Raw genomic sequence first — 17,833 nt, 5'->3', positions numbered from 1 at the left:
AAAAGAGGCAAAAGGGGTGCAGAAAGAGGCCGAAAAGGTCCAGAAATAAACAAAAGAAGTGAAAAGAAGTACAGAAAGAAGCAGCAGAGGTGCACAAAGAGGCAAGAGGAGTACAGAAAGAGGGAAGAGGGGTGCACAAAGAGGCATGAGGAGTGCAGAAAGAACAAAGAGAGGTACATAAGGAAGCAAGAGAAGTGCAGTAAGAAGCAACAGATATGCAGAAAGGGGGAGGGGTAGAGAAAGAGGCAAGAGGGATACAGAAAGAAACAAGAGGGGTGCAAAAAGAAGCAAGAGAGGTGCAGAAAGAAACAAAAGAAGTGCAGAAAGAAGGAACAGACGTGCAGAAAGAGGCAAGAGGAGTTTGAAAAAGAGGGGTGGCAAAAGAGGCAAAAGGGGTGCAGAAAGAACCAAGAAAGGTGCAGAAAGAAGCAAGAGAAGTGCATTAAGAAGCAACTGAGATGCAGAAAGGGTTAAGTGGGTTGGAGAAAGAGGCAAGAGGGATACAGAAAGAAACAAGAGGGGTGCAGAAAGAAGCAAGAGAGGTGCAGATAGAAACAAAAGAAGTGCAGAAAGAAGGAACTGAGGTGCAGAAAGTGACAAGAGGGGAACAGAAAAAGGGAAGAGGGGTGCAGAAAGAAGGGACTGAAGTGCATAAAGAAGCAAAAGAAGTACAGAAAGAAGCAACAGAGGTGCAGAAAGAGGGATGAGGGGTGGAAAAAGAGGTACGGGAAGTGCAAAAAGATGCAACAAAGGTGCAGAAACAAGCAGGAGAGGTGCGGAAAGTAACAAAAGAGATGCAGAAAGAAGGAATAGAGGTGTAGAAAGAGGCAGGAGGGATGCAGAAAGAGGCAAGAGAGGTGCAGAAAGAAGCAACAGAGATACAGAAAGGGGAGGAGGAGTGGAGAAAGAGTCAAGAGGGGGTGCAGAAAGAAGCAAGAGAGGTGCAGAAAGAAACAAAAGAAGTGAAAAGAAGTGCAGCGAGAAGGAACAGAGGTGCAGAAAGAGGCAAGAGGATTGCAGAAAGAGAAGAAGGTGCAGAAAGAGGCACAGGGGTGCAGAACACAGCAAGAGATATACAGAAATATGCAAGATACGTGCAGAAAGAAGCAACAGAGATGCAGAAAGAGGGGTGGAGAGAGAGGCAAGAGAAGTGCAGTAAGAAGCAACAGATATGCAGAAAGGGGGAGGGGTAGAGAAAGAGGCAAGAGGGGTACAGAAAGAAGCAAGAGAGGTGCATAAAGAAACAAAAGAAGTGCAGAAAGAAGCAACAGAGGTGCAGAAAGAGGCAACATGGGTGAAGAAAGAGGGAAGAAGGGGGAAGAGGCAAGGGGTGCAGAAAGAAGCAAGAGAGCTACAGGAAGAAACAAAAGAAATGCAGAAAGAAGGAACAGAGGTGCAGAAATAGGCAATGGGGGTGCAGAAAGAGGCAAAAGGGGTGCAGAAAGAGGCCGAAAAGGTCCAGAAAGAAACAAAAGAAGTGAAAAGAAATACAGAAAGAAGCAGCAGAGGTGCACAAAGAGGCAAGAGGAGTGCAGAAAGAGGGAAGAGGGGTGCACAAAGAGGCACGAGGAGTGCAGAAAGAACCAAGAGAGGTACATAAGGAAGCAATAGAAGTGCAAAAAGAAGCAACAGAGTTGCAGAAAGGGGGAAGTGGGGTGGCGAAAGAGGCAAGAGGGATACAGAAAGAAACAAGAGGGGTGCAAAAAGAAGCAAGAGAGGTACAGAAAGAAACAAAAGAAGTGCAGAAAGAAGGAACAGACGTGCAGAAAGAGGCGAGAGGAGTTTGAAAAAGAGGGGTGGCAAAAGAGGCAAAAGGGGTGCAGAAAGAACCAAGAAAGGTGCAGAAAGAAGCAAGAGAAGTGCATTAAGAAGCAACTGAGATGCAGAAAGGGTTAAGTGGGTTGGAGAAAGAGGCAAGAGGGATACAGAAAGAAACAAGAGGGGTGCAGAAAGAAGCAAGAGAGGTGCAGAAAGAAACAAAAGAAGTGCAGAAAGAAGGAACTGAGGTGCAGAAAGTGACAAGAGGGGAACAGAAAAAGGGAAGAGGGGTGCAGAAAGAAGGGACTGAAGTGCATAAAGAAGCAAAAGAAGTACAGAAAGAAGCAACAGAGGTGCAGAAAGAGGGATGAGGGGTGGAAAAAGAGGTACGGGAAGTGCAAAAAGATGCAACAAAGGTGCAGAAACAAGCAGGAGAGGTGCGGAAAGTAACAAAAGAGATGCAGAAAGAAGGAATAGAGGTGTAGAAAGAGGCAGGAGGGATGCAGAAAGAGGCAAGAGAGGTGCAGAAAGAAGCAACAGAGATACAGAAAGGGGAGGAGGAGTGGAGAAAGAGTCAAGAGGGGGTGCAGAAAGAAGCAAGAGAGGTGCAGAAAGAAACAAAAGAAGTGAAAAGAAGTGCAGCGAGAAGGAACAGAGGTGCAGAAAGAGGCAAGAGGATTGCAGAAAGAGAAGAAGGTGCAGAAAGAGGCACAGGGGTGCAGAACACAGCAAGAGATGTACAGAAATATGCAAGATACGTGCAGAAAGAAGCAACAGAGATGCAGAAAGAGGGGTGGAGAGAGAGGCAAGAGAAGTGCAGTAAGAAGCAACAGATATGCAGAAAGGGGGAGGGGTAGAGAAAGAGGCAAGAGGGGTACAGAAAGAAGCAAGAGAGGTGCATAAAGAAACAAAAGAAGTGCAGAAAGAAGCAACAGAGGTGCAGAAAGAGGCAACATGGGGGAAGAAAGAGGGAAGAAGGGGGAAGAGGCAAGGGGTGCAGAAAGAAGCAAGAGAGCTACAGGAAGAAACAAAAGAAATGCAGAAAGAAGGAACAGAGGTGCAGAAATAGGCAATGGGGGTGCAGAAAGAGGCAAAAGGGGTGCAGAAAGAGGCCGAAAAGGTCCAGAAAGAAACAAAAGAAGTGAAAAGAAATACAGAAAGAAGCAGCAGAGGTGCACAAAGAGGCAAGAGGAGTGCAGAAAGAGGTAAGAGGGGTGCACAAAGAGGCACGAGGAGTGCAGAAAGAACCAAGAGAGGTACATAAGGAAGCAATAGAAGTGCAAAAAGAAGCAACAGAGTTGCAGAAAGGGGGAAGTGGGGTGGCGAAAGAGGCAAGAGGGATACAGAAAGAAACAAGAGGGGTGCAAAAAGAAGCAAGAGAGGTACAGAAAGAAACAAAAGAAGTGCAGAAAGAAGGAACAGACGTGCAGAAAGAGGCGAGAGGAGTTTGAAAAAGAGGGGTGGCAAAAGAGGCAAAAGGGGTGCAGAAAGAACCAAGAAAGGTGCAGAAAGAAGCAAGAGAAGTGCATTAAGAAGCAACTGAGATGCAGAAAGGGTTAAGTGGGTTGGAGAAAGAGGCAAGAGGGATACAGAAAGAAACAAGAGGGGTGCAGAAAGAAGCAAGAGAGGTGCAGAAAGAAACAAAAGAAGTGCAGAAAGAAGGAACTGGGGTGCAGAAAGTGACAAGAGGGGAGCAAAAAGATGCAACAAAGGTGCAGAAAGAAGCAGGAGAGGTGGGGAAAGTAACTAAAGAGATGCAGAAAGAAGGAATAGAGGTGTAGAAAGAGGCAGGAGGGATGCAGAAAGAAGCAAGAGAGGTGCAGAAAGAAGCAACAGAGATACAGAAAGGGGAGGAGGGGTGGAGAAAGAGTCAAGAGGGGGTGCAGAAAGAAGCAAGAGAGGTGCAGAAAGAAACAAAAGAAGTGAAAAGAAGTGCAGAGAGAAGGAACAGAGGTGCAGAAAGAGGCAAGAGAATTGCAGAAAGAGAAGAAGGTGCAGAAAGAGGCACAGGGGGTGCAGAACAAAGCAAGAGAGGTACAGAAATATGCAAGATACGTGCAGAAAGAAGCAACAGAGATGCAGAAAGAGGGGTGGAGAGAGAGGCAAGAGAAGTGCAGTAAGAAGCAACAGATATGCAGAAAGGGGAAGAGGGGTGGAAAAAGAGGCAAGATGGGTGCAGAAAGATGCAAGAGAGGTGCAGACATAAACAAAAGAAGTGCAGAAAGAAAGGACAGAAGTGCAGAAAGAAGCTAGAGAAGTTAAGAAAGAAGCAACAGAGGTGCAGAAAGAGGGATGATGGGTAGATAAAGAGGAAAGAGAGTACAGAAAGAAGGAACAGAGGTGCAGAAAGAGGGATTTGGGATGGATAAAGAGAGGGGTGCAGAAAGAAGCAAGTGAGGTGCAGAAAGAAACAAAAGAAGACCAGAAAGAAGGAACAGAGGTACAGAAAGAGGCAAGGGGCAAGATGAGTGCAGAAAGAGGGGTGCAGAAAGAAGCACGAGTGGTGCAGAAATAAGCAAGAGTAGTGCAGAAAGAAGCAACAGAAGTGCAGAAAGAGGTAAGAGGGGTGCAAAAAGAGGGATGGTGTGCATTAAGAGGCATGAGCGGTGCAGAAAGAAGCAAGAGATGTGCAAAAAGAAATATAAGAAGTGCAGAAAGAAGAAACAGAGGTACAGAAAGAGGCATCAGGAGTGAAGAAAGATGGAAGCAGGGGGAGGAAAGAGGCACGAGGGTGCAGAAAGAAGCAAGAGAGCTGCAGAAAAAGACAAAAGAAGTACAGAAAGAAGGAATAGAGGTGCAGAAAGAGGCAAGAGGGGTACAGAAAGAGGGAAAAGGGGTGCTGAAAGAGGCAAAAAGGGTCCAAAAGAAGTGAGAGGTGCAGAAAGAAACAAAAGAAGTTCAGTAAGAAAGAACACAGGTGCAGAAAGAAGCAAGAGAGGTGCAGAAAGCAGCAACAGAGGTGCAGAAAAAGGGGAGGGGGTGGAGAAAGAGACAAGAGAGGTGCAGGAAGAAGCAGCAGAGGTGCAGAAAGAGGGAAGAGGGGTGCAAAAAGAGGCAAGAGAGGTGCATAAAGTAACAAAAGAAGTACAAAAAGGAGGAACAGATGTGCAGAAAGAGGCAAGGGAGGTGCAGAAAGAGAAGAGGGATGCAGAAAGAGGCACAAGGGGTGCAGAAAGAAGCAAGAGAGGTACAGAATGACGCAAGATAAGTGCAGAAAGAAGCAAGAGAAATGCAGAAACAGAGAAGAGAGGTTGAGAAAGAGGCAAGAGAAGTGCAGAAGGAAGTAACAGACATGCAGAAAGGGGGAAGAGGGATGGAGAAGGAGGCAAGAGGGGGCAGAAAGAAGCAAGAGAGGTACAGAAAGAAAAAAAAGAAGTGCAGAAAGAATGAACAAAGGTGCAGAAATAGGCAGGGGGTGCAGAAAGAAGTAGGAGGGGTGCAGAAAGAGGGAAGAGGGTACAGAAAGAGGCAAGAGAGGTGCAGAAAGAGGCTAGAGGGGTGCACAAAGAAGCAAGCGAGGTGCAGAAAGGGGCAACAGTGGTGCAGAAAGAGGCAGAAGAGGAGCAGAAAGTAAACGAGATATGCAGAAAGAGGCTAGAGAAGTGCAGAAAAAAAGAAAGGTGCAGAAAGAAGCAACAGAAATTCAGAAAGAGGCAAGAGAGGAGCAGAAAGAAGCAAGAGTGTCTTGTACACCATTAGTACCAATTTAACACCCACTGTTAGAAAAGGTAGACGGACCGGGAGGGCCGGCCGGGGTCAGGGGGAGAGGTCTCCGGGGAGAGCCGTCTCCAGCGATCGTACAGACAAGTAACTTCCCCCCCACAGACAGGTATCACACACGGATAAGGTTCAGTGTTCTTTATAAGCACTTATTTAAGATACGGTGGAATGGTACAAGGAGGTCTGGACTCAGGGGTCCCCTCGATTAGAGTCTCGCAAGGTAGGGAAGGGGGGTAGCGTGACAGTCTATTTACCAATCAGGTAGTTCGGATGAGATGATGACGAGCTCACAATCCTCGAGCTTGGTGGTTAGGTGGTACGGACCGCGGCAGCGCCAGCAGGTCCCGGTGCGGGTGGTCGATACAACGGGCCGCGGCAGCGCCAGCAGGTCCCCGGAAGATGTACGGTCCGCGGCAGCGCCAGCAGGTCCCGGTGCGGATGGTCGTTACAACGGGCCGCGGCAGCGCCAGCAGGTCCCAGGAAGATGAAGGTTGCAGAAGGCCGCGGCAGCGCCAGCAGGTCCCGGTGAGGATGGTCGTTACAACGGGCCGCGGCAGCGCCAGCAGGTCCCAGGAAGATGAAGGTTGCAGAAGGCCGCGGCAGCGCCAGCAGGCAGGACGATGGTTCACAAGAGCGGCTACGGCAGCGCCAGTAGACCGTCAAGGTTGAGTTCACTCGGTGTCTCTCGACTCCAGGATACAACTGCCTTCCTGCTCCGGAGCTGCCTCAGTTATAGGGCTGGTGCCCTTTGATGTCCGGACCCTCGCACTGGGAGGTCGGAGGGTCCGGGATGAAGGTGTCCAGACACCCAGCAGGGGGTGAAGCCAGTGCCTGGGGGAGCTGGGGGCGATCGGCACTTGGCGGGGGAGAGTCCTTGATACTTCGTTCTCCCATTGACCTGCCAAGTGGTCCGCTCACCTCCTGGGTGGATGGTGGTGCCGGGATGTCGGGGCCGGCCAGGCCCGGGGTTAGGGTCGAGGTGAGGCCATGTGGCCGCGTGGTGCAGGGCCCAAGAGGGCGGCTTGACTCGGCCGGGGAAGCCGGTGGGGCTGGGCCCCGTGATGAGTAGGGATCCGAGGGCAGAGGGTCCGTCGGGAGACGGAGTACGGGTGCTTGTCGCGGGGATATGCCAGGTGGGCCGGAGTTCGGGCCCTGTCGTGCGGGGGGGGAGCAAGCCGTCTGTGAGGCCTGTCCAACATGCGTCCCCCCCAGCTGAAGGCGGGGAGAGTCACCCATTTCCTTGGGGACTCTCTTCGTCGAGGCGGAAAAAGCGGGACAGGCCATCCGCGTTGGCGTGGTCTTGGCCTGGTCGGTGCTCCACGGTGAAGTCCATTCCCTGCAGGGAAATGGACCAGCGCAAGAGTTTCGGGTTCTCCCCCCGCATCTGCATCAGCCATTGCAGGGGTCGATGGTCGGTTTGTACCCGGAAGTGGGTACCGAAGAGATAGGGTCGGAGCTTTTTGAGGGCCCACACTACTGCAAATGCCTCCCTCTCGATGGTGCTCCAACACTGCTCTCGGGCCAGGAGACGTCGACTGATGAAGGCCACCGGCTGGTCATGACCTTCGGGGTTCAACTGAGAGAGGACGGCTCCGATGCCGTGGTCGGAGGCGTCGGTCTGCACCACAAATTCCCGACTGTTATCGGGGGCCTGGAGCACAGGGGCGGTGCACAGGGCGGCCTTCAGCTCCTCGAAGGCCGCTTGACAATCAGGAGTCCAATTGACCCGCTTCGGTTGGTTCTTGGATGTGAGACCCGTGAGGGGCCCCACGATGCTGCCGTAGTCCTTCACGAACCGCCGGTAGTAGCCGGTGAGCCCCAAGAAGGCTCGGACCTCGGTCTGGGTGACGGGGGGCAGCCAGGACTGGATGGCCGCAATCTTAAGTTGTAGTGGGGCCACCAGTCCGCTTCCCACTTGGTGCCCAAGGTAGGTCACAGACCCTTGGCCAATTTGGCACTTGCCGGCCTTAATGGTGAGGCCGGCCCGCTGGAGGGCTTGTAGGACCTCTTGGAGGTGACGGAGGTGGTCGGACCAGTGGCGGCTGTATACAGTGATATCGTCCAGGTAGGCAGCGCTGAATTCTTCGAGCCCCGCCAAGACCTGGTTCACAAGGCGTTGGAACGTGGCGGGGGCATTCTTCATGCCAAAGGGCATGACCTTAAATTGATAGTGGCCATCGGGGGTGGAGAAGGCTGACCGTTCCTGAGCCCTGGGGGTGAGGCCGATCTGCCAGTAGCCCGCCGTTAGGTCGAAGATACTAAGGTAGCGGGCGGCCCCCAGCCGGTCGATCAGCTCGTCTGCTCTGGGGATGGGATGAGCGTCGGTCCGGGTGACAGCGTTCAAGCCCCGGTAGTCGACGCAGAATCTCAGTTCAGGTGCGGTGCCGGGGGCAGCGGCCTTGGGAACTAATACAACCGGACTGGCCCAGGGACTGTCTGAGGGCTCGATGACCCCGATCGTGAGCATCTTGGCCACTTCCTCCTGTATGCAGGCCCGTACCCGATCTGGTACGCGGTAGGCCCGGTGCCGGACAGGGGGACTGTCCCCGGTGTCTACGTCGTGCAAACACCAAGGGGTGACCCCGGGGGTGAGGGAGAACAGGGCAGCGAACTGCAGCAGGAGGTCCCGGCAGTCCTGGCGTTGCTCCGAGGTGAGGGCGTCAGAGAGCCGGACCCCGTCCACGGAGCCGTCCTTCTCCTGAGTCTTCAGGAGATCCGGGAGGGGCTCGGAGTCTTCTTCTGTACCACTGTCTGTAGCCATCAAGAGGCTTAGTTCGGAGCGCACAAAGTGTGGTTTGAGCCGGTTGGTGTGGAGGACCCGAAGGGGGTTCCGGGAGGACCCCATGTCGATGAGGTAAGTGACGGGGCTTTTACGCTCGACCACTTTGAAGGGCCCCGTCCACTTATCTTGCAGGGCACATGGTTCGGTGGGGGACATCACCCATACTTGCTGCCCAGGCTCGAATTCAACGGAGGAGGCATTGTGGTCATACCACCTCTTCATGTCCTCCTGGCTGGCCTCGAGGTTCGCCTTGGCCATCTCCCGGAAGCGCCGGGTCTGGTTTCGTAAGGCCAGGATGTATTTGAAGACGTCTGGAGGGGTCGTTAAGGGGGCCATCTCCCAACCTTCCTTGACTAGGCTGAGGGGCCCTCGCACAGGGTGCCCGTACAGGAGTTCGAAGGGGCTAAAACCGAGGGACTTCTGGGGAACTTCCCGGTAGGCGAAGAGGAGGCACGGGAGCAGTACATCCCACTGGCGACGGAGAGGCTCTTCCAATCCCCCAATCATCCCCTTGAGAGTGCGGTTAAAACGCTCCACTAGTCCGTTCCCTTGGGGGTGATAGGGGGTCGTGAATCTGTAGGTGACCCCGCATTGTTGCCAGAGGGACTTCATGTATTTAGATATGAAATTCGTACCTCGGTCGCTGACGACTTCTCGGGGGAAGCCTACCCGGGAGAAGATCCCCATCAGGGCCCGGCCAACCACCGGAGCTGTCACTGTCCGTAGGGGCACCGCCTCGGGGTAGCGGGTGGCATGGTCCACTAGTACCAAGATGAACCTGTGTCCTTGTGCCGTGCGGGGGTCCAGAGGCCCCACAATGTCTATCCCCACCCTCTCGAACGGGGTGGTGACCACCGGGAAGGGTTGCAGAGGGGCCTTCAGCTTCCGACCACTCTTCCCGCTGGCTTGGCATGTGGGGCAAGATCGGCAGTGGTTCAGGACGTCATTCCTCATTTTCGGCCAGAAAAAGTGGGTCACCAGGCGACTGTACGTTTTGTCCTGGCCCAGGTGTCCAGCCAGGGGGACATCGTGGGCCAGGTGGAGCAGAAAGTCTCGGAAGCGGAGCGGTACCACCAGAACTCGACCGGCCCCCAGCTCGGCGATTCTTTGCTCGCTGTAGAGCAGGTCGTTATCCCAGTAGACCCAGTGGGTTCCGGTGGTGTCCCCGGCGTTTTGGGTACTGGCTTGTTGGCGGAGTCCCTCGAGGGAGGGACAGGTCTTTTGTTCCTGGCGGAACTGTTCTTGGGTGGGCCCCCCTTCTTGACGCCACTGGGCCAGATCCGGAAGGTCCTGGGGTTGCGCGTCTTCCTCGGTGGTCGAGTCCGGGAGGTCGGACTCGCCGTTGTCCTCTACGGGGGCCACCGGGGGCGGAGGTGCTGGCCATTCGGTTTCTTCTGATCGGGGGGCGGCCCGGGCGGCCATGGATCGGGTGGTTATGCAGGCCCAGTCCGGGAGGCCCAGCATCCCCAGGTGCTCTCTTTTCTCGACGGTGGCCCACGGGGAACTCTCGAGGTCATTCCCCAGGAGGCAGTCCACGGGGGCATCGTCCCGGACCGTCACCTTCAGTAGGCCGGAGACCCCTCCCCATTCCAACGGGACGCAGGCCATCTTACACATACTCTCAGAGTTATCTGCCGAGCGGACGGGGCAGAGAATGTTCGGCAGGATCTGCTCGGGCTTCACCAGATGACAGCAGACGGCCGTCACGCTGGCGCCGGTGTCACGCAAGGCCTCGGCTCTCTGTCCATGAATGGTCACCCACTGACCGTATTTTCTGGTGTTGGCGGGTAGGGGAGCCCGCGGAACCATGTCTCTTCCCCCTAAGCACGCCAGGACCATGGCGGCCGGTTCCCACCCTTGCTGGGCCGGCTCGTACTCTTCGGGTCCCTCCGATGATTGCTCTTCCCCTAGGGCAGCGGCAGCTACCTGGCGGGGCTTGGGTGTTTGGTTTAGCGGGCAGTTCGGGTCATTGGCGTAGTGGCCGAGTCGCTGGCATCGGTGGCATGTGACGTTGGCTCGGTAACCAGGCCGCAACGGGGGGTTGCCCCGGCCGGCCGGAGGCGGGGTGCTGGCCACGGGTGTTGCTGGTAAGGCGTCTCTCCCTCGCCCCTGGCCCCCTCCTCCTCCCCGAGGACGGTGCTGGCCTTGGTTGCTTCTGTTCTGGTCGTGTGGCCCTCTCCGGCCCACTCGGGTGCTTTCCCACCGGTCAGCTTCGGCGGCGAGCTGCCGGGGGTCAGTCAGCTTACTGTCGAGTAGGTGCTGCCTGAGCTCGACGAAACAGTTGTTTGACAGGTGCTCCCATACCATAAGGTTGAAGAGTTGTTCGTAGGTGGTGACCTGACTTCCCTTGATCCAACCCTCGAAGGCCCGGCTGAAATAGTTCACGTATTCTACCCAAGTTGTACCTGGGATCCGGGTGCAATCTCTGAACCTCTGGCGGTACATCTCGGGCGTGAGGCCGTAGCGGGTGAGGAGGGCAGCCTTCATGTGGTCGTAGGACGACATTTGGTGATCGGGGAGCTGCAGCAGGGCATCGCGACCCTCGCTGATAAATCTCCCCCAAAGTCCGGCTCCCCAATCACTCCGGTCGATCCGGTGGGAGGTCATTGCGATCTCATAGGCTTTAAACCACTGTTGTATGTCGTCTTCTCGGACATATTCGCGGACAACATCCTTGGGGATGTGAACTTTTTTCTCACTTGGCCCCGGGGTGTGTGGTCGCTCAGGCACCCCCAGTTCCTTATTCTGTTTGCGCAGTTCTATTTCCGCTAGTCGGCGCTCGTGCTCGAGCGTTATTTTCTTCTCTTCCAGCTCTCTCTGTCTCTGCTTTTCTTCTCGTTCCTCTCGAAGCCGCATGTGCTCGAGGTTGAGTTTCTGTTCAGCTAACTTGAGTTCCCCATCCATTTTGAGTCGTGCCATCTCCAACTCGTGTAATCTGACTCTGTCTCTTTCTCGGATCTCCTCTTGCGAGAGGCCCGTTCCCCGCTCCTCGGGAGCCGTGGCGTTCCCTTCTGGTGTGCTGCTGTTTTGGTCTGGTGTGACGCTGCTTTGGTCGGAGGGCCCTGTGACCCCAGTTTCTGTCCATGACTCAAGAGCGCGCTTTAGATCATCCTTGGTACTCAGGCCGGTGGTAGCAATGCCAAGTTCTATGCAAAATTGTCTCAGTTCGCGGTGGTTGTATTCTTCTAATTTCTCCATTTGGAATTTCTCGGTGGAGCTGCTATCTTTGGTCGACATCGTGCTTATGTCGTGGGGTGAGCTACTCTCTGTACGATTACGCGTTGATTCGGATCGCGCCGCTGGCCACCAATGTTAGAAAAGGTAGACGGACCGGGAGGGCCGGCCGGGGTCAGGGGGAGAGGTCTCCATGGAGAGCCGTCTCCAGCGATCGTACAGACAAGTAACTTCCCCCCCACAGACAGGTATCACACACGGATAAGGTTCAGTGTTCTTTATAAGCACTTATTTAAGATACGGTGGAATGGTACAAGGAGGTCTGGACTCAGGGGTCCCCTCGATTAGAGTCTCGCAAGGTAGGGAAGGAGGGTAGCGTGACAGTCTATTTACCAATCAGGTAGTTCGGATGAGATGATGACGAGCTCACAATCCTCGAGCTTGGTGGTTAGGTGGTACGGACCGCGGCAGCGCCAGCAGGTCCCGGTGCGGGTGGTCGGTACAACGGGCCGCGGCAGCGCCAGCAGGTCCCCGGAAGATGTACGGTCCGCGGCAGCGCCAGCAGGTCCCGGTGCGGATGGTCGTTACAACGGGCCGCGGCAGCGCCAGCAGGTCCCAGGAAGATGAAGGTTGCAGAAGGCCGCGGCAGCGCCAGCAGGTCCCGGTGAGGATGGTCGTTACAACGGGCCGCGGCAGCGCCAGCAGGTCCCAGGAAGATGAAGGTTGCAGAAGGCCGCGGCAGCGCCAGCAGGCAGGACGATGGTTCACAAGAGCGGCTACGGCAGCGCCAGTAGACCGTCAAGGTTGAGTTCACTCGGTGTCTCTCGACTCCAGGATACAACTGCCTTCCTGCTCCGGAGCTGCCTCAGTTATAGGGCTGGTGCCCTTTGATGTCCGGACCCTCGCACTGGGAGGTCGGAGGGTCCGGGATGAAGGTGTCCAGACACCCAGCAGGGGGTGGAGCCAGTGCCTGGGGGAGCTGGGGGCGATCGGCACCTGGCGGGGGAGAGTCCTTGATACTTCGTTCTCCCATTGACCTGCCAAGTGGTCCGCTCACCTCCTGGGTGGATGGTGGTGCCGGGATGTCGGGGCCGGCCAGGCCCGGGGTTAGGGTCGAGGTGAGGCCATGCGGCCGCGTGGTGCAGGGCCCAAGAGGGCGGCTTGACTCGGCCGGGGAAGCCGGTGGGGCTGGGCCCCGTGATGAGTAGGGATCCGAGGGCAGAGGGTCCGTCGGGAGACGGAGTACGGGTGCTTGTCGCGGGGATATGCCAGGTGGGCCGGAGTTCGGGCCCTGTCGTGCGGGGGGGGAGCAAGCCGTCTGTGAGGCCTGTCCAACACCCACATTTAGCAATAAGTAACAGGTGACCATTCTAGGTTTACAAAGGACCTTCCACCATGCTGTAACACTTGTCGCTGCATTTTTGGTAATGTTTGAGCCGTTTGAGCTAGAAACAATGTTTTTTTTGGTTCAAATCTGCAGATTAGGCAGCAGATGATGGATTATGTGGCTAATGCGGAAAATGTAGAATTTGTTGGTGCAGCCAAACAGTCGCATAATTCCAGTGGCCCTGCTCATACCTCTGATTAGGTCCAGAAGTGCTCCTCAGTGATTCCTTCTTTTTTTTGTCTCATTGAGTTTATAGTTTAGCTTCTATGGAAACGAGGAAGACTAAACCTGATGTTACCACTCCACAACACAGACTACCATACCACATAATTAATCTCCATAACACATAATCCCACTCTACATAACTCCTATACACTAAATACAACATACTTTCTATCCACATAATTTCACTGTACAACATACCACATAATTCCACTACACACAATGTGCATCCACTCCACTCTAAGAAACATTAGTAAAAAACTTTTACATTTACAACACCAATAGCTCAAACACTTGCAAATGCGAGTCCTATTAAATTACAAATGCTTCTTTAACTGGTAGTCACGTTTGCAGAGTGGTGGAGAAAGGGGGCTGGCCCTCCAACAAGTGCTCAGGAATTCCGCTGCGTAGGACTTACAAAAGGTACTAGGAGGGCTTCTTGGCTTCCACAGTCCCTCAGGAGTAAAGTGGACTTCATCCTCAACCAGTACTGTGCTTGTTTGCAGAGTGGTGGAGAAAGGGGGGGAGTGGCCTTCAAGGATCTCTTAGCAATCCCACTTTGTGGGGCTTAGTGGCGGTAACAGGAGGGGTAGTTGCCCCCCACAGACAACCTTGGGGGGCAACTACCCCTCCTATTACCTCCAGTAAGTCCCACACCGCAGCATTACTAAGTTCTTGTAGCAGGCCACGCCCCTTCCCCACCACTCTGCAAACACACTCCCTGGCATGCTCTTGGATGGGGATTAAAGTCCACTTCCCTGCTGGGGGACCTTAGAAGTTAACTAGCCTACCTGATACCTCCAGTATGCCCCAGATAGTGAGATTGCTGATAAGTGGGCACAGGCCACTCCCCCTTTGTCTTTGTCTACCAATCTGCAAAGGCACCTCCTGGTGCGCTCTTGGTTGGGGGAGGAAGTCCCATTGCCTCCTGAGGGTCCCTGGGGGCCAACTAACCCACCAGGTACCTCCAGTAAGCCCCATACAGCTGGATTGCTGAGAATGGTCCGAGGCCATGCCCCCTTTTTACACCACTCTGCAAACACGCCTCCTGGCACACTGCTGCATGGGGGATGAAGTCCACATCAGTTTTGAGGTCCTCAGGACAGAAGTGGACCACATCGCTCCACCAGCAGTGCGCCAGGAGGCGTGTTTGCAGAGTGGTGTAAAAAGGGGCGTGGCCTTGTACCACATCTCAGCAATTCCACTGTGTGGGGCTTACGGGAGGTACCTGGTGGGCTAGTTGGCCCCCAGGGACCCTCAGAATTCAAGGGGACCTAATCCCCCAACTTAGAACACGCCAGGAGGCACAGTGGTGCACGGAGCGGGCAGGGCCTCCGGCGAGAAGCTGGCTTTTCTTTTTTTTTTGTTTTTGTTAGAAGGGGGCTGTGTGGCCTCCCTTCTCTTAATATTATTGGGGTGCTTACTGGGGGTACCTGGTGGGCTAATTGGCCCAGAGGGACCCTCAGGATTGAAGGGGACTTAATGCCCCAATTTACAACGCACCAGGGGGCAAATTTGCACACTTGTTATGTCAGGTCCCTCCCCCTCCCTGCACCACTAAGCAAACGTGCCCCCTGGCACATTGTAAGTTGGGAGATTAAGTCCTCCTGAATCCTGAGGGTCCCTGGGGGCCAACTAGCCCACCAGGTACCTCCAGTAAGCACCACAGAGCTGCATTGCAGAGAGGTGTAAAAACTTAGAACGTGCCAAGGGGCGCATTTGCAGAGTGCTGCAGGGACAGGGTGTGGCCTTTGGTGAGTTGCCGGTTTCTTTTATTTCTTTTTCTATTTTGGGAAGGGGGTTGTGTGGCCCCCTTCCCTGGTCTACTTTTGGCCCTGGGGACCCCATCCCCAGGGGCCTGAGCATTTTATTTTTATTTTTTAAAACAAAAAAAGAAACGGGAAGGGGGCTGCATGGCCCCCCATCCTTAGGCCACTAATGGCCCAAGAGACCACATCCCCGGGGCCTGGCCTGGTTTTAAAAAATATATATTTATATTTCCGGGGAGGGGAGCCACATGGCCCCCCTCCCCATGGCCATTTCTGGCCCCAGGGATCCCATCCCCTGGGGCCCGCCCTTTTTCTTTTTTTAATTAACATGGGGGACCACGTGGCCCTCGTCCCTAGCCACTCCTGGCCTCGGGGACCCCATCCCCCGAGGCCAGCCCTTTGCGTTGGGGACCTTTGAGTTGGGGACCTTTGCATTGGGGGTACCGTGGGGGGAGCTCCAATGCCCCCACGGTCCCACCGGCTCTCTGCCTCCTCCGGGAGCCAGCATTGCTTTTGAGCAAGGGGAGCTGCTGACATGCAGCTCCCTTTGCTCAAAAGCAATCCTTCTTTGCTTCATTGAAGCGAGAGCAGGTTTTTCTGCTCTCGCTTCAATGAAGTGGAGTTTGCATTGGCAGGATGGGAGCTGTGCTCCCGCCCCGTCATTGCAAACAGCAATGTCCCGGGCGTGGGCACCCCGCGACATTGCAGGAGCCGGCCCTGGGGGATGGCGGTCCACAGAGCCACCAAGGGCTCCAGGACGGGGGCAGCGTGGCATCCCTCCCTTTATTTTTAAAGCCCCAGGGGGGTGGTCCCCGGGGCTGGAGGTCCATTACAGACCCCCGAATTTGAATAAAGAGGAGGTGGTGGTCCCCAGGGCATGTGAGGGGCTCTAGCCCTCCCCCACACTTCTTTTTTTTTTTAAACAGAGCCCCGGGGAGGTGGCGGTCCCCGGGGCAGCATGGGGGGTTGGGACCCCCCACACATTCATTTTGTTAAAAGCCCCAGGGAGGTGGCGGATTTTTTTTTGGGCATTGCCACGGGACCTGGCTCACCCGGGGGTCTCATTAAAATGAAACCCGCGCTTCATTTTTTAACGTTTTCAGCGTGATTCGCAACAGCACAGGCTGGAGTTCCAGAGTACATCTAGCATGCAGAAAGCGCACAACACATAAGATACAGCACAGTTCCAGGGCATAAGGTAAAACGATGGGTGCCCGCTGCAGAATGTGATGAGGGTGCCACGTGATTCCCCTATCTAACAGAGATTCATTGATCTTGGGTAAACGGGGTCCCTTGAAGAGTTGGCAGCCCTTGGAAGGGTTGCCCCCCCGTACACCCTCCCGTCATTACAGGGGCTGCAGGCGTCTGTGTTACGACATAGGTGTGACATAGGTGTGACATGGAAATCAAGCGCAGATTGACAGAACACCTGGAACTTGTACTATGATCCATTTTCTGCTCTGTGCTGGCGCAGAAAAGATCTGTGCATTTCATTTTGGTGTCTTTGTGCATACATTACTTGAAACGTCTCCGAGTTAGTGTATGTTTTTATGACAACAAACATAGGGCATTAATTGTCTGTGTTTCTGAGTTTTGTTGTCAGTAAAACAAGCACTAACAGATTGTTCAAGTTAATGTATGCACGCACTCTATGTGCCAAAAGGAAGCACTCAAACCTGTTTGCGCTTGCACTGTGCATAAAACAGGTTCATGGCATGGCCACATGGGCCTTATTTAAAATGGGATTCACTGCCTCCTTCAACCCAATCTTTCTCCTTGATACAGCTTAGTTTTCAGGCAACACAGCTCGGAGGCTGAACAATATTGACCTCTTCCTGACCTCTGCTGTTTAAAATAATGCATTCATTCAGAGAAATACTGGGGCACATAAAAAGAGACACTCGGCTCTTAACTGAGTCGGGAATTCCTATCGTGATCTGCTCTAGGACTTTCTCCAAGGTATTGTATGATCTATTGACAGAACACGTTGGAAACAGTGGGCAGAGACTGGCTGTCTCTGTTTGTAACTTGTTCTGTCCAAAGTTCATGCATTAATGCAAAGAAAGTCAGAGTTGTATATACAATCTTGAGATGACTCGGATGCATACAACAGATGCAGTTCATCATGATACTCCCCCCTACCATGCATGAAGTCGAACTTATATATGTATATGGTAGATGTGTACTACACGTGCAGTATAGGATTCAGGTAGAACAGAGGGTTCTACCTCAAGGTGGACTTCAATGCCCCTGGTGGAGCGGATGAGTGTTGAATGAAGAGTTTGCAAAGACTCCTAGATATTAAGCTTCTCCCTTACCCGTTGGTGGAGGCGGTGACCAGGGCCACCTTTTGGTTGTGGATGCCGCCACTTTCCTTGCTGGGCCTCGTGTTCTCCATCTCCCGCCTCTCCCCAGTTTGCCTCTGGGTGCTCATTGGCTTCAGTGTCCTCTGCTCTGGGTCAGCTGGACCTATCCCTGCAGGAAACAAAACAATTTCACCTTTAAACGTTGTCCTTTCTCTCTTTCTATTCCTGATACATTGCGATTATTTTTACTATTCTACTTATGCAAAATAATCTATAAAACATAGACATATAATTGACTTAATTAGAACATTGATTAGACTGGCGGGAAGAGTTTAAAGTGGGATATGTCCTGCCAGATCTCAGACCCGGCAGTCATTTAAAACTGACTATGAATCAAGAACCTACGGGGGCCGGGGACAATTTTTCATGTCCTCAATTTTAAAGGCAAAACAATGATCGATTTCTTAACAGTGGCTTGAAAAAACACTTACGGTAATCAATATCAGCGATAGAGTCCCGGTTTATATTCCACGTTTTACTTCATCTTGCATCCGCTAAGAGTATTTGCGTTTACCAGATGTGTTTTTATAGTGTTTTCCATGCAATGAATGCTGTTGTAGGAGTGCCCAGTGTGAACAGATTCACCTCTACGTGTCTGGGTGATTTCAGATTGTAGGCGAGTATTCATGGTGGGCCGCAATTAAGAACTCTCGTT

The 17,833-nt window shown here is 53.5% G+C and overlaps 1 protein-coding gene across 1 annotated transcript in view; it reads right to left on the bottom strand.

Moving 5' to 3' along the window:
* The window catches only part of LOC146856278 (dehydrogenase/reductase SDR family member 4-like), a 268,293-nt gene that overhangs the window by 233,465 nt on the left and 16,995 nt on the right, over nucleotides 1–17,833 (bottom strand). The window contains exon 2 of the mRNA XM_085654373.1: nucleotides 17,131–17,287. Coding sequence (XP_085510499.1) covers nucleotides 17,131–17,246 — 116 coding nt within the window. The 5' untranslated portion in view covers nucleotides 17,247–17,287. The remainder of the gene's footprint in view (nucleotides 1–17,130; nucleotides 17,288–17,833) is intronic.

This window comes from Triturus cristatus, chromosome 4_1 (genome assembly GCF_964204655.1).
Source record: "Triturus cristatus chromosome 4_1, aTriCri1.1, whole genome shotgun sequence".
Classification (NCBI taxonomy): Eukaryota; Metazoa; Chordata; class Amphibia; order Caudata; family Salamandridae; genus Triturus; species Triturus cristatus.
Note: the sequence above shows the minus strand (reverse complement) of the source record. Positions and strands in the feature narration are given on the sequence as shown.